The 18,599-nt window shown below is 42.1% G+C and overlaps 1 protein-coding gene across 2 annotated transcripts in view; it reads right to left on the bottom strand.

Moving 5' to 3' along the window:
* Positions 1 to 14,348, bottom strand: part of HSPA12A (heat shock protein family A (Hsp70) member 12A) — a 55,371-nt gene extending 41,023 nt beyond the window's left edge. Inside the window, exons 1-2 of one of the 2 annotated variants that reach the window (XM_027655329.1) lie at positions 14,195 to 14,347; positions 1,382 to 1,534 (exon numbers count right to left, since the gene is read on the bottom strand). In XM_027655329.1, coding sequence (XP_027511130.1) covers positions 1,382 to 1,397 — 16 coding nt within the window. In that variant the 5' untranslated portion in view covers positions 1,398 to 1,534; positions 14,195 to 14,347. Of the gene's footprint in view, positions 1 to 1,381; positions 1,535 to 14,194 lie in introns of both variants that reach the window. The other variant, XM_027655328.1, reaches the window with a different exon arrangement.
* Positions 14,349 to 18,599: the final 4,251 nt, after the last annotated feature.

Here is an 18,599-nt window from a genome sequence, read left to right as displayed (position 1 = left end):
GAAGAGTAAGTTGCAATTAGTCCATCCCGAGCCTTTATTCTGAAACTTTCCCAATACTGTCTCTGTTTTTATTCTTCAATACACTCTGCACTGAAACATCTTGCAGCTGTTAATACTACTGCAGGACAGAATCCAGCTGGGAAAAAGGAAAAGTATTATTAACAAGTCATCAAAGAAATATTTCTACCCGGCATACAATACTAAAACTTCCTTTAAAGGAACAGACTAAATGAGTGATAAATACTGTAATGCACTATTTGTATTTACACTGTTGATGACAGAAAAGGAAATGGCTTATTAAAACAATTAAGTATCGATGAGTTAGAAGGATTTATATATATGTTCTTTTATGAAGAATGCAACAGTTTATCAAAATGTAGAAATGGTACCACACGCTCTGTTCCTGCTCATACCCCTCCGTCCCCAAATGTAAGCCTTGAGTTTACTGAATTCTCTTCTGTAGAATACAAGCTAATGAGATGTAAAGCAGAATGATGTCATAGGTCTCTGAAGACTAATAATCATAACAAATATTAAATAATACATTTCAATGTATTTTTATTACTATTTGGATATATCACACACTTATGCATAGCATGTAATTCCGAGACATGACTGACAAGTCAAAGCTTTATTCCAAGATGACACAGAAGCTACTCTTAAAGACCTTAGAATCACTTAGTGAAGAATCCTGTTGTTTCTGGTAATCAAATATGTGTTGTTTCCCAGGGAAGATTCAAAAACTCTGAAGTGGGCAACTATGGGATAATCTGCCACAGGAAAAAAAAAAATGTTCCTCCAAATCTTAATACTGCTCTTGTACACCATTTATTTCTTTAAGTTATAACATGCATGTTCAGCCCAGTTTTCAGAAGCATTTACAGAAGCAGAATGTTTGCATTTCATACACAAGTTCTCCAGGAATATATAATGTTACTCCTCTTGCAGTGAAGTACAAAAAGTCACAGGTCAAATGTGACAACCACAGGGTCTGCTTGGTTCATTACGATATCTTCAGAACAGATGCTGTTATGAGCCTCCTTTGTGCCATTTCTTCCTCTTTTCCAAACATTAATTATTGTACCATCAAAGTATCATTGTTTTAGAATTGAAGAACAGTATTTCAGCACAGAAAAAAAAAAAAAATAAAAGGAATAGATCACAATATATATTCCTTGCATCTTGCTGTCATTCCAGGGGAGTGCTGGACCTGAACCAGTACTTCCTGAGCAGACCAGGACATCACAATACTGACTCAACATCTTTGGAAACTGGCTCTTTCCCCCTGCTGAGGATGCTGACTTTGCAGACCAGAAATGCAGACATCAATCACCCTCTCTGTGCTGCAGTGTTTCTCCCTGTCACTAGTTCTTTTGGTTACCTGTTTCCGCACTCATGTTTCAGGGATGTGCCGGAGCAGGTCCAGAAGAGGCCACGAAGATGGTCAGGGAGCTGGAGCACCTCTGCTCTGGAGACAGGCTGGGAGAGAGGCTCCAGGGAGAGCTTAGAGCACCTTCCAGTACCTAAAGGGGGCCTACAAAAAAGTCAGAGAGGGACATTTTACAAGGGCATGTAGTGATAGGACAAAGGCTTTAACGTGAAAGAGGGATTTCCACCAGACATTAGGAAGAAATTCTTTACTAAGGTGGAGACACACTGGCACAGGTTGCCCAGAAAAGCTGTGGCTGCCCCATCTCTGGAAGAGTCCAAGGTCAGGTTGGACAGGGCTTGGAGCAACCTGGGCTAGTGGAAGGATTCCCTGTCCATGGCAAGGGGGCTGGAACTAGATGATCTTTAAAGTCCTTTCCAACCCAAACCATTCCATGATGTATTTTCCATCCTGTCTTCAGTTATCAGCCTGGGTGTACCTTGAGAACTTATTTATAGCTTTATATGTAACTCTGAAAGTCCTGTGTGACAGTATACACATTCTTTTTGTATTTCACAGAACGGTGATTAAATAACCAGTGCAATATTCATATCCATCCAATGAAACTGCTAATTTGGGTTCTATCAAGAATTTATTCACTTAACTTGTGATAATCCAGAGGTGTAAAAAGTATACAAGGACACTCACTGTATTCCTAAGTGTAAAAATATTTGCTAACACATCCAAAAATGTTAATCAGAGCTAAGAGGTCTGTCTTAGAGATCCACAAAAAATAATGTTTAAAACAGAAAATGGACTTGGATACTTTCATCAAAAATCTTTGAAACAAATTGTCCATTTCACTTTCAAAATGCTCTTGACAACTTACACATAAAGGCTGAAATTGTAGAAGTACTAACTTTTTCTAATTTTCATCAACTCTTCAGCTCTGCTGGAAGGTTAAGGTGATTTATCAATATTTTCAGAAGAGAGAAAAAAAACCCTTCCAAACCCATGACCATTCTGCACTGTATTCACTGTTGCTCCTGCAAACACCCACCTAAACAAAATAACTCTACAATGCATCCTACATGCCACCAGCCTAGAGAAAGATCAAGCAAGGAAAATCATGGAAGGCAGTGTTACAACCTCTAAAGTAGCACAGTACAATTTCAACCCAAAGGTACTGTTAGAGTGGTTTTATAGAGGTGCTATCATGTTGGCAAAAGCAGAAGTCGGAACTGATTTCATGACTACTAACTAATCATGTGCAATAACTGGGGCAGCCATAACTGTGATATTCCAAGTCTGCTGTTAAAAGAGGCTCTGACGTGCTCAGAGAGGTAATAAATGAATAACTGCAGTTCAGAATACTGGGAAGTTAAGATGTGTTTTATCAGGGTGGTTGGCACATACAGAAAATGGTTTGCAAGCCCATCACCCTGAATTCAATGTCAAGACTTCTTCTCAACAAGCAGTGAAAGAGTTGTTAAAAGCAAATGAAATTAGGCAATTTGTAACATCATACTCCACCTTATCTAAACTGCAAGGTGTTAAAATATATTTGCCCATGTGGGAGCTTTCATATTTTCCTTGGGGAAAAAAAAAATGTGCATGTGCCACCAATTTTTACAGCTGTGTTCTGAAGAGCAGTAAATTAATGGATATTCCAGGATATTTAAGAATCTCTTATCTCTAAAGCACTGTGATTGGTTGATCTGAAGGAAACAAAAGCATCTGCTCCAAGCTAGAGATTGGGAAAAGGGTTGCAAGGAACCTGATTTGCAATCACGAAACAGAAAAAGGATGCCTAGCCTGTCCTGGATAGTATCACGGTATTTGGAACAGTTCTTAAATGCAGAATAACTTATTAAGGCTTCTGTGATGAAAAAACATAATCAAGTGATGTTCCACATAGCTCAAGTTCCAGCTTTATCTCCCATGTTTACTAAGGATCTCTATCTGTGTCAAACTACATGCTATGAAAGGAACATAAAGCTAAACAGTATACATTAAATAAACAGTTAATCCTTGCCAATTTGCACACCAAATTAAATGGACGAATCTGATCTAGAATTCAAATTAAAGTAAGTCTTAGAACACTTACACCGGTATTGAAAATAATCTTTTTCTAAATACAATGCAAACTTCTTGAATAAAAATTCTTAAATTTACTTACAATATGAATATTGACTGTCTACATCAGAAGCTTGGGTAATTTCACTAAATGTGTACAGAACAACTTTGAGCACATCTTTACAATTTCTGACTTTAGTCCTAACCTAAGCAATTGCCAAAGAACACCCTGAGAATTTTCAAGGTGAGCAGAAGTGAAAGGGAAAACAGAGAAGGCTCCTATTTTCAGACTTTTTTTTAACATTCAGAGGGTCCTATCCGATTTGCAAATTCTTAAACAATTACAGAATTTGTTGAAATTATGAGATCAGCAGATACTGTATTAATAATGAATCATATTCATTATCACATTAGCTCCAATTGTTGGTTTGGTAGATTTAATTTAAATTATTCCTTCTTTTCATCTAAACACATGCAAGAGTTTATTTTCTGTGGTTTCCTGCAATAGGCTAATCAGTTTAGCCTTTTCTGTTCTTCAGTAAATGATCAGCTACATTGTAGATCTGAACAAAAGGCAATAAAGGATTAACCTTTAAGTGTCACAGAATGCAGAGTAGAAGCAAAGTCCAGAACATTTATAAAAACTTAGCTGATGCAGTGTGAATAGTTCACTGATTGCATGTTCAGCTGAATCTGATTTTCTAATAGATCCAGAGAACAGGACCAAGTTCATCATTTAACTAGAAAGATCAGTTAGTGGCAGCTGCAAGGCTATATGTCTATACTGAATATTTGGGAGCCCCTGCCACACATTCCTATTCAGGTCTGAATAAATGAGTTTTAGTGAACAATAAAAAAAAAAATAAATAAAAATCAGACATGGACCAGTACAGGCCCAGATAACCAGTTTCAAGACAGTAGCTTCAACCTGTTTCTAGAAAGATGACTGCTCAACCTCACAATCACAACCCACTAAGGTGGGACTCAAACAAAATAACGTTTTAGCAGCCACACAAAATATTCTCCTTTCTACTAAATTCAGTTTTTATTAAATATTTCAACTATATATAACTGAACTACACAAGGTATCAGTAAAATCTCCTGCTTCACATTTCATGGAAGTTGTTCCTTTCCCCAGCGAAGCAGGACACCACAGCAGAGGATTCCTGGCAGAAGGTTCCTGGCAATCCAAGCAACACAGGCAATGGATAAGCTGAAGTGGGAATCATCTCTACAAATTTAACAAGACAAGTCAAAGTAGGAACCCCGGCAGCATGGTATGCTACTCCACAGCAGAAAGCACAGACCTGCTGTTAGATCAGGAAAGGGGGGACATTTCTCAATATGTCTCGTGTCACCAGTACACCAGATGGAAAAGAAACAACTTTAAAAAAAAGAAGAAGAAATAATGACTCAGGCCCCAACTTTGCCATGTGAAACCCCACCATGGATCTTTTCAGGCACATTCTGCAGTACTGTAGAGTCATGCCTACAAACGCAAAGGCTTGGTGAGGAGAGAAGCTGCATTTTCCAAACCTTCACAGACCTCACTTCCAAGTGATGGTGAAAGGGGCTCACCATGCTCTGGATCTCCTACAGCTGTTTTGCAAACCTGAAAATCAGCAGCATCACCACGATATCACCTCTCTGTAGGAACACACCTGAACACTCCTGTGTACGTTACATCCCAATCAACCCAAGTTAATCTCTATTTCTATCCTGACAGAGTGGCCACAAACCCAACACTTGCTAATTAAACTCTTCTCGCTGTTTTCTGAATCAACAACAGGATCAATACTATTCCTTATTTCAGATCATAGTTACAGCATTTTAAGAAGTGCTTTTACAATGATAAATTGGTTTTTTCAATCCGTAACATACAATGCAATTATTTCCATTCGTTGTGCAGATCTCAGTCTCTGACTGAGCTCGAGGATCCGCTCCAAGGACCCAGTGGTTTCTCGCACACCCTTTTCCAGGCTCTCCCAAACTCCCAACTGAGCCAGTACACCACCCTGGCTCAAGAGGAAAGCTGCAATAACTCTTTCTGATTTGTATAATGCATATCCACTGTTCCATATGCCAAAACATTTGAGCTCTCAGCTATTTGTAGGCTGATGAACCAGATGCACAGGGTAAGTTGGGATGCATTAAACCTACTAAAAATGCCACTATTACAAGTGATTTTTATGGCTCCAATAAATCCAAGTTAACTGAATTTACCATGTATGTGCTGAATACTTTCTCAAATCAAACACTGGCACATATCTGATAGCCAATTTTCTGGAATTTCCAGCCATCCAGCACATGGTGAGAGTGACTGATGCTATATGTACATATACTGCTCTGCTCTCAGTCAGACTGCTGGCAATACCAAAATATTAGCCAAATGCTTTATTTCCTATTTAGGCACTGTGTCTGGATTTAAAATTTAGGAAAAAAAGGGAAAAAACCCCAAACTGATGTACTGAATCAAATATGGCTATAGAGTAGTCATCAGGCAATAAGAGAGTAGAATGATACCACTGTTTTTCATTCAAAAGATTGTATATCTTTTTGAGCATGAAAATAATTTTGACACAAGCAAAGCTGGCTAATGATGTTTGCTGAACAGGAAAAGAAGGGTTTACCATATTGCTACTAGCTTATTCAGCTCTTCCCATTGCTGAGATTTTGCTTTGCATTAAGTACAACATGTCAGAGCTTCCAAATGTAACATGACAACCTAGAGCATTTAACTGTAAACACAAAGATGGCCTTTGAAAAGACTTAAGGAACAACAAAAAAAGAGACTGAGAGAAGCAAGTACAAAAAAAATTAAAAACACTTAAAATATTCTTATGCATAATAAAAAGATCCTATATTTCATATCAGAAGTAAGAACCTTCTGTTTCTACTGAATCCAATGGCACCACTGTTATTGCCATCAACGGAATCAGAGTTCTTTGTTTTAAAATGCCAGTAGGCATCCAGCTGGTTTGCTGGAAGACTGTGATACACTTCTCTTCCATGAATACGGCCATAGCTAACCTCTGATACAAATCCAAGTTTCCTGATAGCCTTTCATAATATCTGGTCCCCCGAAGAGCTGGTATTCATTGCACTGATACCAATTAGAGCGCAGTAATTTCCTAAGTAAAAAAAAAAAAAATCTCCCAATTCTTTGGATAAAATTCTAAGAATAAGACGTTTTTCATTACGACTTTGACCTTTTCCATTTATGCTTTTACACTGTTTCCCACCATGATTATGGTTTGACTAGAGGAATTACTTTTTCACTATGCCATCCAGCTTTTTAAGTCAAGTTTTTACCTTGATTGTTAAGAGTATTAAAAAACAACCCCAAGCTGCTTTTTAACAACTCACTCTGTGGACTGTATTAATTTTCCTGCACCTCACTGGCAAAGGGAAACCAAAAGACACTACATGTGAACTTAATTTAAGATGAAAAAAACACACAAGAACTCGCAATAACCTTCTGAAAATGCCACATGGGTTATGTCCCCTTCTCCTCTTTTTGACAGGGTGTAGGCTGAACTATTTTACCTACATTTGGTCTGACCTCACTAATGCTTGGTAAGCTGGACTAAACCGGAGTGATCACGCTCCTGTGTGTGCTGGGTATATAGTGCCTCAGACAGGTCCTTACCAACAGCTGTCTGCCCTTCAGCTGCCTTGAACTCAAACCCTTTCACCATCTACACTGTAAGGTCTCATATCCAGCTCCACCTTGAATGACTTGAGAGCTTTCCAGCTTTTGTGATCAGCCAGCTCCCTTTTCCTTCCCGGTCTTAAGGAGATTCCAACTTGCTGAAAACCTGCCCACGCCCCAGTTCCTGGGCTTGGGGGAACTCTCCAGTGCTGCCTTGCAGTGATCCCTCTCTTCCTCCACTCCAGCTCTTCCACACCCACGTATGACTGCCAGGAGAGACAAAACTGATCCTGGGTTACAAGCTGCAAAGGGCAGGCTGCATGTTGTGATAAAGGTGGGTTAACAACAGATTTGGCAGCTCAGAATGGCAGAAGAATTCTCCATGATCTTTCTAAATATTCCACAGATGATTTAATACACACTAATCTGCTGTTCCTCCAACAAGCCCTTCTCTGAACTTGCTTCCTTCAGGCTTCCTTGCACTATTTGCCTCAGAGCAAGCACTGCTTTCCTGTCTCTCTCATCTTCTCCATCGCTGCTTCCAGAAACACACAAGGAACAGAAAGCAAAACAGAGATGTACAGAATTCTGTATACTTCCTAGAAAAGGTTTCCTGCTGCTTCTCCTTCATCATGATGTCTGTCATCATCTACCTCCTCCTCTTGGTTCACTGCAAGGTTATCAGGAATGGCACTAATAAGATTATGCTCTAATTCCCAGGACCATACTCATAAAACAGAACTCCAGTGATGTTAATCACTCTCTTTGACAAAACATGATTTCCCACCTAAGACTGGGATAATTCATTGTTTTCTCTTTTTAAAATGCATTATCAAAATATTCCAGAGTTATCAAACCCTGTTTTACTGCAAATCTCTATTTAAGAAGCATCTCAAGATGCAAATGTATCCCCAAAAGAACACAATCCTAGATTTACCTTCTAGATCGAGATGTTCAAGGAAATATTATTCAAAGACTGAACAAGAATCGATGTTCAGCTTTTCCAGACAGTGTGTCCACCACACAGGAAAAAGTACACTTTTGGGGCCATCTGTTTACTTAGAAGGCAAAAAGATTATTTAGTTTTCAAGCATTCTCAGATTCACAAAGTATCTTGCATTGCATCAAGCTGGATGAATGCAGTGACACCTTTTTCTTAAAACATAAATTGGAAAAAATATTTGAAAATGTTTGTCTTCATATTAACAATCTTCAGGAATGCTAAACACGATTCATACATTCGTAGAGTCCAGACAAGAAAAAACAAACCTCTCTCACCAATTCACAGGGAAAAAAAAAAGTGAGGGGCAGGGTAAAAAGAACAACCAACTAGAACAGCCATTACTTATAGTAGTCAGCATGAGTGATGCTATATATAAATCCCTTCATATTCTTCAAGGCTATTAAACCCAATTTTTTCAAACATGAGAAAATAAAAGAATATTAGTTGTGGCTAAACTGAAAAAAATCCTATCACATTTGACAAATCATTAGCAAAGTCATCTGTGAAACCACAGTCTGTTGATTTAGCTTCTGAGTGACATCTCATTGCTATATCAAAAGTAAGTTTACATTTATTTTTTTTATTTGGTGATCTTGAAAACACATGAGCTATCAGGCTTAGAAGAAAGTTTCATGGAAAATATGAGCAAAGAAGAAAATACATGATTAGTATTTGTAGAGTAGGGTGATCATAAAGTCATGCAGTCACCAACCAAAATCCATTTCCAGAGCTTTTTATACTAGCACTCATCAGGCTTATATTGAAGTGCCACTTCTACCACTCTGAGCTGCCATGACTGTGCACACAGATCACACTGAGACCAAAACTGACCAGCCAGAAAACCAACTGCAAAGTGACACTGTCATGGTGACAAGCCAACGGCACAACCTTCAAAGGAGTTCCTGTGGCTAAAATCATAACAGGACCATAGCTGAGTCAGTAAGAAAGCTACTACAAAAGGTTGATTTTTGAGTGCAGCAGTTCCATAATGACAATACTGGAAGCTTTTGTAAATGGCATGCCCTGCTGTTCAGATTACAGCGTGTGCTCTACTCAGGTATCCATGGAAACTTGAGAAAAAGATGTTAAATTTGTTGTATCTGTTTGGCACCAGGGAATGGGTCTAGTTGACAGTCAGCCTAGCCTTGATCTTTAAATGTGGAGGAAGCATTGAGTCCTCAAACAATGATAAATCCACAAGACCAAACAGTCACATTTCCCAAACAATGACACAGAGGAGACAAGGATGTACTAAAGGACAGTTATTTTCTCTTGACAGAGAAAAACATCAAAAACCCTGTAATGAGGAAAGAGACACCCGAATATTCCGTCTCGCAACCTCATAGGGAACAGGAAAAAGAGAAAGTGTGGATACAAACACATGGAACCTCTCAAAGAAAGGCTGTGTCAGGACAGGGGGATATAGAGTGCTTAGGACTGCAAAACCCTTGGAGAGAAACTACTTCAACCCTAGACACTGATCCTGAATTACACTGAGAACACAAGATGTATCCAAAAACGGACAAACTGAAGCAGTATTCCCAGATATCCTTATGGGATAAGGAAGTAGCATAGAGAGAATAATTTCTCTCTGGTCTCTTCCCCAAGGAAACTAATGCAGGTTGGGCAGGCTCCCACAATAGAAACAGATTTTCTTCATAGATGGGAAGTGGATTAACTCCCTCAGATGGCATGGAACTGCTATTATGGAACTACATTCACATAATACACACTTTGTTGGACTCAAACTGATAACAACTACTAGAAATCTCTCTCAATGTTCCTCAGAAACTGCATCTGCAGAGCACAGTCTGAGAGTATTGACTCAGGGACTGACTCAGAACTACAGACATAAGAAACAGCTAAAAGAAAAACCTTCTCCAGGTCTCCTGTTCTTGCAAATTCAGATGTCTTCAGAACTGATCCACCCAGAGCCCTGCAAATCAATCCTGGGGCCAGTGAGCACCCAGTGACTGTCGCCCGGGAGCAGAGCACAAGGTGCTGATGGCAGGGCACACCAACACAGCCACTCTCTGATGTCCTTGACACACCCTGATGCAGTCCTGAGTAAGGGCATTTTGTCAAGTCTTTAGTGAAGAATAAAGGCTTTCTGGGCTGAATGCTGGCCTTCGTATTCTGAGTATTTTCATTTATTCATTTGCTTACTTATTAGAACTGACTGCATTTTCCTTTTCATTTACATGAAAACCTTTCTCAAATCCCTCTGAGACAGCCTTTGAAGGAATTTCCTGTTTTAATACTGATTACTTACACAGCTAACCACTGCTGTACTAATTTTAAAACACTGCAACGTCACTGTTTTAACAGCAGTTATGGCAATACTTAAAACTTGCATTTGTTTATTTTAAATGCATATCACTGTGACTCTTAAAAGTACAACACATGAGCCAGAGCTGAGATATTTTTGAGTAATGAGAGTTATGGAATGTTCTTTTAAGATCAAAAATGTGCCTGGTCACTGAGAAAAGGCAGTTTCAATTTAATGACCCAGGAGCCAGGACACTTGTCACAGTGAGGATGATGAAGCCTGCAGATATGTCACAGGCATTTCAGACCACTGAGGTTTGTACTTGGCAGCAGCATTCCCTCAGCTCAACACCAACATCTGTGACCTTACAGCACCAAACATCTGCACACTCTTCAGTAAAACATTTGTGAAGCAAGCGTACCATTTACAATCACGACCAATGGACTTCAGAGCTCATTGCTGGAACAGACTTCAAGTCCTCGTGGTACCTCTCTCATTGCAGAAATACAGCTGAACAAGCAAGTGCAATACTGATGCAACCTGGAGTTTCACCCATTTCTGTTTTCCACTGGCCAAGGCTGTTTAATGGGGAAGGGACAAGTGCCGTACAGCAGCTGAATAAGTAAGAACTGAAGTAATTTGTGGATAGACAAAATACTCTAAAGATTTCACTAAAGCTGCATATGGAAAATACCAAAATCTACTTTACTTAAAGAACATAAAAAGGGGAATAGATGCAAACTCCCCAAAAGGTCATGTTGCTTCATGCCAAATTAAGGTCATGACTGTTCTCATTCTCCTAACAGAAAGTAGCATTGTTTGCGTGCATTGTTTTTCATTCCTTTCATCTTCCCCTACTGTTTACTAAGAGCCAGCACAGGTTTTTTAAATACCCAAAAAAGCCAATTTACTTCTTCACAATGCCTACTGACTAAAACAGCCTAAAACAGCCAGACAGAGAAGTTTCTAAAACCATAAATGGTGTGCTTTTTGAAGTCAAATACTTGTGAAATCCCATCTGACACATCGTCAAAAGGTAGAACCTATTCAGGTACAGAAAACTGACATTATAGGATCCTTTAATGTTTCTGTTTTAACATAAAAAGTATATTTTTAAGAAAGAGAAGGTTGCTTTGTGCATTTACAGACAGAATAGGCAAAATCATAGCAGAGGACGGCAAAAGGGAGTTAATCACCCAGAACAGCTTAGAAGAATAAGTAACTGGAAATTTTAAAATATTTGACCAGATCTGCAACTTCAAAAGATAAAAAAAAAAAAAAAGAAATTCAGTCTTAATTGCAACAGCAGATATGACATCCAGGAGGGGCCTAAAAAATTTCAACAGCACTCAGCGAAATAAAGAAGTATTTGGCAGAAAAGAGCACAAGATGAGACACCAGTCAAGTCCCATATAACCCCAACCACCAGTGACACAGTTAGAGAGCAAAACATATCCTAAATCTTGACGTGTACATGCAGGGATCAGGTCTTTTATAGCTGAGGCAGCATTGTGGTCTTCTGCACAGAACTGGCCTCCCAGAGGCTGCTTTAACTTGAACTGACATCCGAGGCTGCAGCAGCCTCTTCCAGCACCCAGTGACAGTGGTGTTTGACTGACACCCTGGTCACGCCCTGTGGACTAGGATGAAGCCCACTTACACCATACACACATCAGCTACAAACACCTCTGGACAGAAGAGACCTTTTGGGGCCTCACTACAGCTGACTGAAGCTTTGGGGAGACTTTGCAGGTACAGAGAAGGGCAGCTCTGTTGAACACCAACTGCTGTCCCTGTGGGAATAAACTAAACATTTGGACTGAAAGCTCACAGGGTGACAGTATCATAAAGGAAAACTTGTCAGCTCAACCAGCATTACCCAGTCGTGAGCCAACGCTTTAGAAATGACAGAAGTCAGTATAATTAGAAGCTTTACATGCAATAGCTCCTGGGTATGACCAATCTCACCCAGGCTCACACTAACCAAGCTGCAGGTACCGCAGTGCTGTGCTAACTGAAGCTGTAACAAGGATCAGCAGGCACTGCACACAACACTCAGCTATATCACACACAGACATTTCTTTACGCATTGTACTGTGCTGCAATAAGTGACTGCAGCATCAATACTGTCAATACAACACGCACCAAATCACGTTTTATCCCTGAAGCCTTTTTTCCTCTGACAGCTTCAGCATTCCAGCACATGGCAAGAACATAAAGATTTCTGACATAAAAAATCATTGCTTTACTACCTGGTCTTCAGTCTTCTAACAAAATCCCTCCTGTGCAGATTCTCCCTATGTCACAAATTACTTCATTTCAGTATTGCATCACACTAACCTTGCAAGTTGGCAGAAAACAAAACACATGATACCCTGTCATTTGAAAGACAAATGAATCTGTCAGTCTGTTCTTCCCTTTGTCAGCTGCATGCTAGAAAATTGTTACAGGTTACTTCAAATCAAACAGATATTAGAGACTTTACTTAGGAAGCACTGAGAGAACATTTAGATGGGGAGGTGGGGGAGAGAGAGAAAATCCAGTAGAGCAGGTCGTCTTGGAGACTCAAATAGTTTCTAAGTATTGTAGTCTGGTTGGTTTTGGTTTTTTTCAACGGATACTTTATTACTCTTTTATTCCATTTGCACTGAAATTAAGCTGTATTATTCCAAATGTTCCCCAAATACTATTATTTGTATTCAAACCCAACCTTTTAAGTTTCCCCATACATTTCTACCAACACCTTTGGCTCAGCATTACAGTTTCCTCAAACCTTTGCAGCATGCAGTGAGGAAGAAGGGATGGAGAACTCGAACGAAATCAGGCTGAGTCTGCATTTCCCTTAAGAGTTATTCACCCATATCATTTGTATCCTAGGAACCCCATCCCTCCCCCAGCTCCGTTTCCACACAAGAAGAGACCACCTCTGTCCTGCAAAGGCTGTGTTATATTTATGAGGCACAGCGTAACCACAAACGGACCAAACACACAGAATCCTTGTTTCATGCAAAACGAGGTTCAGCTCAGCTCGTGTCAAGTTTGCAAAATCACAGACATGCGGACCCGCTAACGTGGTAAAACGCCCCGCTCGGGGCTTCCCCCACCCCTACACCTCGGTGGGAGCTCCCCGGTCCCCGACGATGCGCCGGGATGCTCAGGCGCTCAGCCCAGAAAGCGCCGTCTCTCCCACCCAGCTACCAGGTCTTTCTCTTCCAGTGCACCAGGCTATTCGCTACAAGCGGGGTGCTGCCTCTATGTCAGCAGCAGCCCTTGACCTCCTCTCTAAGCCCTCCCTCTTCTCCCTCGGCAAAGGGACACCCGGACTGGCGGGGGGGTCGAAGCCACAAAGGCCGGGCCGGCGGGGATGCCGCGCCCGCCGCAGCGCCCCGGGCAGAGCTCCCGCCCCGCCTCGGCCCCGCCCGCGGTGCCGCCGCATCGCTTTGTCACCTGGACCCCCCGCGCTGCTGCACCGGCTCCCCGGGGACGGCCTGTGATGGAGGATGAGCCGCGGGGCTGCGCGGGGGGTTCCGCGGGGTGCGCTCCGCAGGAACCCCCCATCCCATCCCATCCCATCCCATCCCATCCCATCCCGCGGGGCACCCCCGGGCCCGGGAGCGAGAGGCCGGCGGCCCTGCCCTGCCCGCGCGGCACAGCCCGGCCGGCGGGGCCGGGACATTGTCTGCCGCCTCCCCGCCCCCGGCCGGGGCTCCCTCCGGCCGCAGCCCGCTTCCCCCGATGGGCCGGGGCCGCGCCGGGCTGCAGCGCTCCTGCATTGCGGCGGGGCCCGGCGGAGCGAGAGCGGGCAGCGCCGCCGCTCCCCCTTACCTGCAGCTCCGCTCTCCGCCTCCGACATGGCAGGGGCTGGAGCCGCGCTGCCCAGCCCGGGGGAGGCTCCGCTCCTTCCTCCCGTCCCCACCCCGCTGCGCCTTCCTGCGGGCGGTGCGGAGCCAGGGGAGGGCTGCGCGCCCGGCCCGGCGCTGACGCCTTCCCGCGCCGGCTGCGGGGCCGCACCGCCCCTCCCTCCCCGCAGCCGCACAAGGGACCGGCGGGGGCGGCTCCGAGGGACGGACAGCCCAGCCCCAGATGCGGGTCTCGCGGCTGCTGAAGCAGAAATTCCTCCGCGGGGACAGCTATGGAAAGAGACCCCTCTCCGCGGCCCCGCCTTCGTCCTGGGCGCCGGGAAAGGGTGCTGGGATCCTGCGGGAGACGGAGCCGTGAGGATACCTGCAAAGGTTGCACCGGCTGCTTGCCGTCGGGTTGCCAGGGATGTGTAGGTAGAGGTAACCCGAACAGTCAGACTTTAATAGGTCCCTCGGCATCATGAATTACGGGGTGACTTTTACAACATGGGATTCTTTTTATTTGTCTTCTTTTTATTCCACGTGGTTCTGCGGTGCCATCAGGCCAGAACCTCATGTTTCCAGTGATTTTTTGCTAATTGCCTCCAGGACCTGGGAGAGAAACACCCCTGCTGTCACTTGATCCATGATTAAGTTTAAGACTTTTCCAAACTATGTAAGAGGCCATTACAAACACAAGAATAAAAATAAGGCTGGTATCTTCCCATGCATAATCCTGGAGCCAGAGAAAGGGTTCTCCTGGTTTCCTCCCGTTCTTCATTGTCTAAATCTCCTTTGCTTTCCAGCCTCAGCAGCCAGTCACATTTTGAAAGCCCTGCCAGCAGTTCATGTGAAATAAATAAAGGCATTAACTCCAAGCACAGCCTCAGTTCCTTGATAATTCCTAGGCTCAGGAGGTCACTGGCATTCACTGCAGTGTAAAATCCACCCAAAGTTCTCCCAAGTCCTCTCACCAAAGCTGTTGCTCACACAAGGCAGGATCCCTGTGAAACCCCTGGAGATTGGGGAATTTTGAAATAAAACCCCAGATGCTGCAGGTGCTTACTCAGCACCTCCCTCTGTTTCTGGTTTCTTGCTCTCATGGCATTTGCTCTGTTCTCTGTAAGTTTTATTACCTCTGAGGACAGAAGGTGTAGCACAAAAGTTAAAGCACTAAACTCCTTCACATCTGCACACCTGACTCCTCTCCAAGGCCTTCACCAACCCTGTATACACTAAGAAGACTCTCTCTCTCCCTGAAAGTGTCTCATCCAGGGAAAAAGCTGAACTCAGTTCTTCACCTCCCAAAATCAGCAGCCCAAAGGGATTTTCTAAACTGTTGAGGAGGAGAGAGGGAAGGAGCACGGTGGAACAGCAGCTCATTCCACTGTTCACATCAGCTGTAAGCTGGTTCCCTGGGACACTCAGTAACGTGGGGATCACCCACAATTTACCAAAACCCGAGGACAGTGTGCAGTGGGACAGCGTGCACTGGGATTGCCGCTTCCTGCTCTTCCCTCAGCTCCAGGCCAGGCAACAAAGGGGAACATCTGGCCAAGACTTGGCTTTAATTACCTATTTAGAGTCAGGCTGAATATTTACGCTGCCATTAAACAGCCTCGGAAATAAGAAACCAAACAACTCTAACACTTGGTTTCCTGACAAGAGACTTAAATAGCAGAAACTTTTCCTTCAAATTAAATGCATTTCAATAGCAATTAATGGTAGGCTTTAAACATGTATTGAGATGATTAACAAAGGCAGAGGAAAAGAAAAAAAGCAATCAAGAAATACATAAACACATATCCAAATCATATAGTTTCTGGAAAAAAAAATATCATATGCAGTCTAGTTCCACAATCCCTCAAGAAACAAGACAACACACATAAAAATAGCATTTACTGGGTGCAGACATCTTTCCGAATGTCACGGCACTGACTGCATTATTCAATATCAGGCCAGGTTGCCTAAGTTACACACTCAGCTGTAGGTGTTTTGAATAATGCATATTTGAAGGCATGTGACTGACTAGCTAGTTTCAGAAATAAGACCTTTTATGGTATGTACTTTTAAAACCACGTTTAAAAGAAATACATTTAAAGTAAAATTAGATTGTCAATCTGAAATATCAAATTGAGAACTAAGGCCCCTTAAATTTAGTTTTGCTTTATATAGATAAAAATTATATAGACATTAATTAAAGAAAAATAAAATATTTCATTAGTTTTCCCTTGTCGTTTCTCTCTCCCCTGGAAATGAAAAAAAGTACATTTCATATGAAAGAAAAAAACTTTTTGAAAAGGTCACTGTATCAAATGAGCCTGCTCTGGGGCTGAAGAGGCTCCATTTCTGTTACTTACTCCATAGGAATTTGTCATTTCTGTGGTCATTTTGACAGGTTGTTTGGAATCTGTGCTTTTAATTGTTTATTATTTTATAAGCCTAACAGAAAAATCAATCTAAATATGTAAAAATGAATGGATGGATTTTGAAAAGGATGAAATAAATCAAGTCATCTACATCCTCTGAACACCTGTTCATACAAACACCTCAGCTTGTCCCATACACAAGATTCAATTTTAGTGTGGGTCTGGAAAGAACTTTTTTCTTTCTCAGTGAAGTAACATCAGCTAGCTTAGTACAGTACAGAAGAGTAGCAGCAGAAAGGAAACCTTTTTTTGCCCCTGAAACATCAAAGTGTTATTCCATCAGACAACCAAGGCACCCGTCAGTGTTCAACTCAAGCACCAACCCAGTTGTTATGGTACTGCCGTGACTATGAGGAAAAGCATGATTTCTGCAGTAGCTTGGGGCAGATGTCTGCTTTAAGTTCCCTCTCAGCCATCTATTTTGGACTGAACACCCCTCAAGCACAATCGAGAAGTGATTTAATATACTGTATTTTGCATCTGCAGCCTAGGTGATCCCCAGAAAGCTGCAGCCTCAAACCATTCAATTCATTACACAAGGGGTTCAGACATGCTGGCAGAAACTGCCAGTACAAGAACAATAGCTGCCTAACCTATCACTGATTTTAGCAGGGCTACCACATACATGTGATCCATTAGCATCAATCAAAATTTCATGAGAGAATTGAAGATCACCAGAGTGCCCTTTCGGGGCCATACCCGCACGTTGTGAGAGCTATGGAAAACTGTGGCTAGTCAGTGAGAAGAGCTTTGTGCTTCTTACTCATGAGTACGAGGGTCTAAGTGAGGCACTGATGGGGTAGCACGGAGAATCAGTGAGCTGGAAACACGAGGCACAGAGATCTGGAAGAAATACAGGCATCTGAGTATTGCTTTCAATGCACCTGGCAGCACGAGGTACAGACATTATCACAGACACAGAAACCAGCGTGCCACTGAAGCCCAACACCCAGCCCAATACTGGTACCAGGAAGAGTTGTATCTTTAAAAACCACATCACATTTCAAACAAAAGAATAGAAAGCAGGTAAGGACACCTTGGATCTTGCCAGCTCAGGAATCCCTCATAAAGCACCATGTTCATCTGCTCAATTAAAATTCCTAGATTAATGGTTTCTTACTTCAAAGTTTCCTCTTATGTAGTTTCTGGAGCATCATTAAACATACAATACCTGGTTTCTGTTTGTCACCTGCATAACTGTTATTGCAGTGTCCTCCTTCATTCCAACTGTACAGCTTTTTGGCTTACAGCACTTAACCCTCTCCCGTTCTGCTTATTGGCTCATGTGCTAAAAAACTTAAAAATTATTTTCATTACAGAGGCAACTGGCAATCTGTTACCCTAGATGCAGTTTTTATCTTCCCCTTTCCTAAAAACAGCCTTTTATTTTAATACTAAAGAAGTCTCTGTAAAGATAAGAAGAATGAAAAACTATTCATCACTGTCACAGCCTTTCATTAAAGAAGCTTATTGTGCACATAGGAATATGAAGGATTTCTTCAAAAGGAACAGGTTATATAATTTTCATCTGTCTTTTATACATTTCTCATTCCCGGTATCCTGGCATCTGTTGGAAGTGTATCCCTCTGGGAACACTGGCGGCATAGAGTTCTCCAGCATTTCACAGCAGGATGGTTTTTCAGCAAAACTGCTGGGCTGGAGACAGTAAAAGTGTGGCTCTGGTGCTCTCAAATCTCTGGCAACACACTAACTCATTTGGAGAGTACTTTCAAGTATGATAGCCCTCAGCACTGCTTACACTGTTAGTGTGTGTCCAGCACTCCCATCATATAAATGTTCTATAGTCTTCTCATGGATCACAATGGAATGTGTAGCTGCTGTGTGCACAGAATTAAAAGATAAATTCAATTCCAAAGAGTTCCCACTCATACTGTATGTCCTGAACACCTTTTCTCTCTAAATTCATTGCCCTTCCTCTACCCTGGGTGTCTTAAAAACAGA

Source organism: Corapipo altera, unplaced genomic scaffold (assembly GCF_003945725.1).
Source record: "Corapipo altera isolate COAL_440 unplaced genomic scaffold, ASM394572v1 180, whole genome shotgun sequence".
In the NCBI taxonomy this organism is placed as follows: Eukaryota; Metazoa; Chordata; class Aves; order Passeriformes; family Pipridae; genus Corapipo; species Corapipo altera.
The sequence above is the reverse complement of the archived record's forward strand: the minus strand, read 5'-3'. Positions and strand labels throughout refer to the sequence as shown.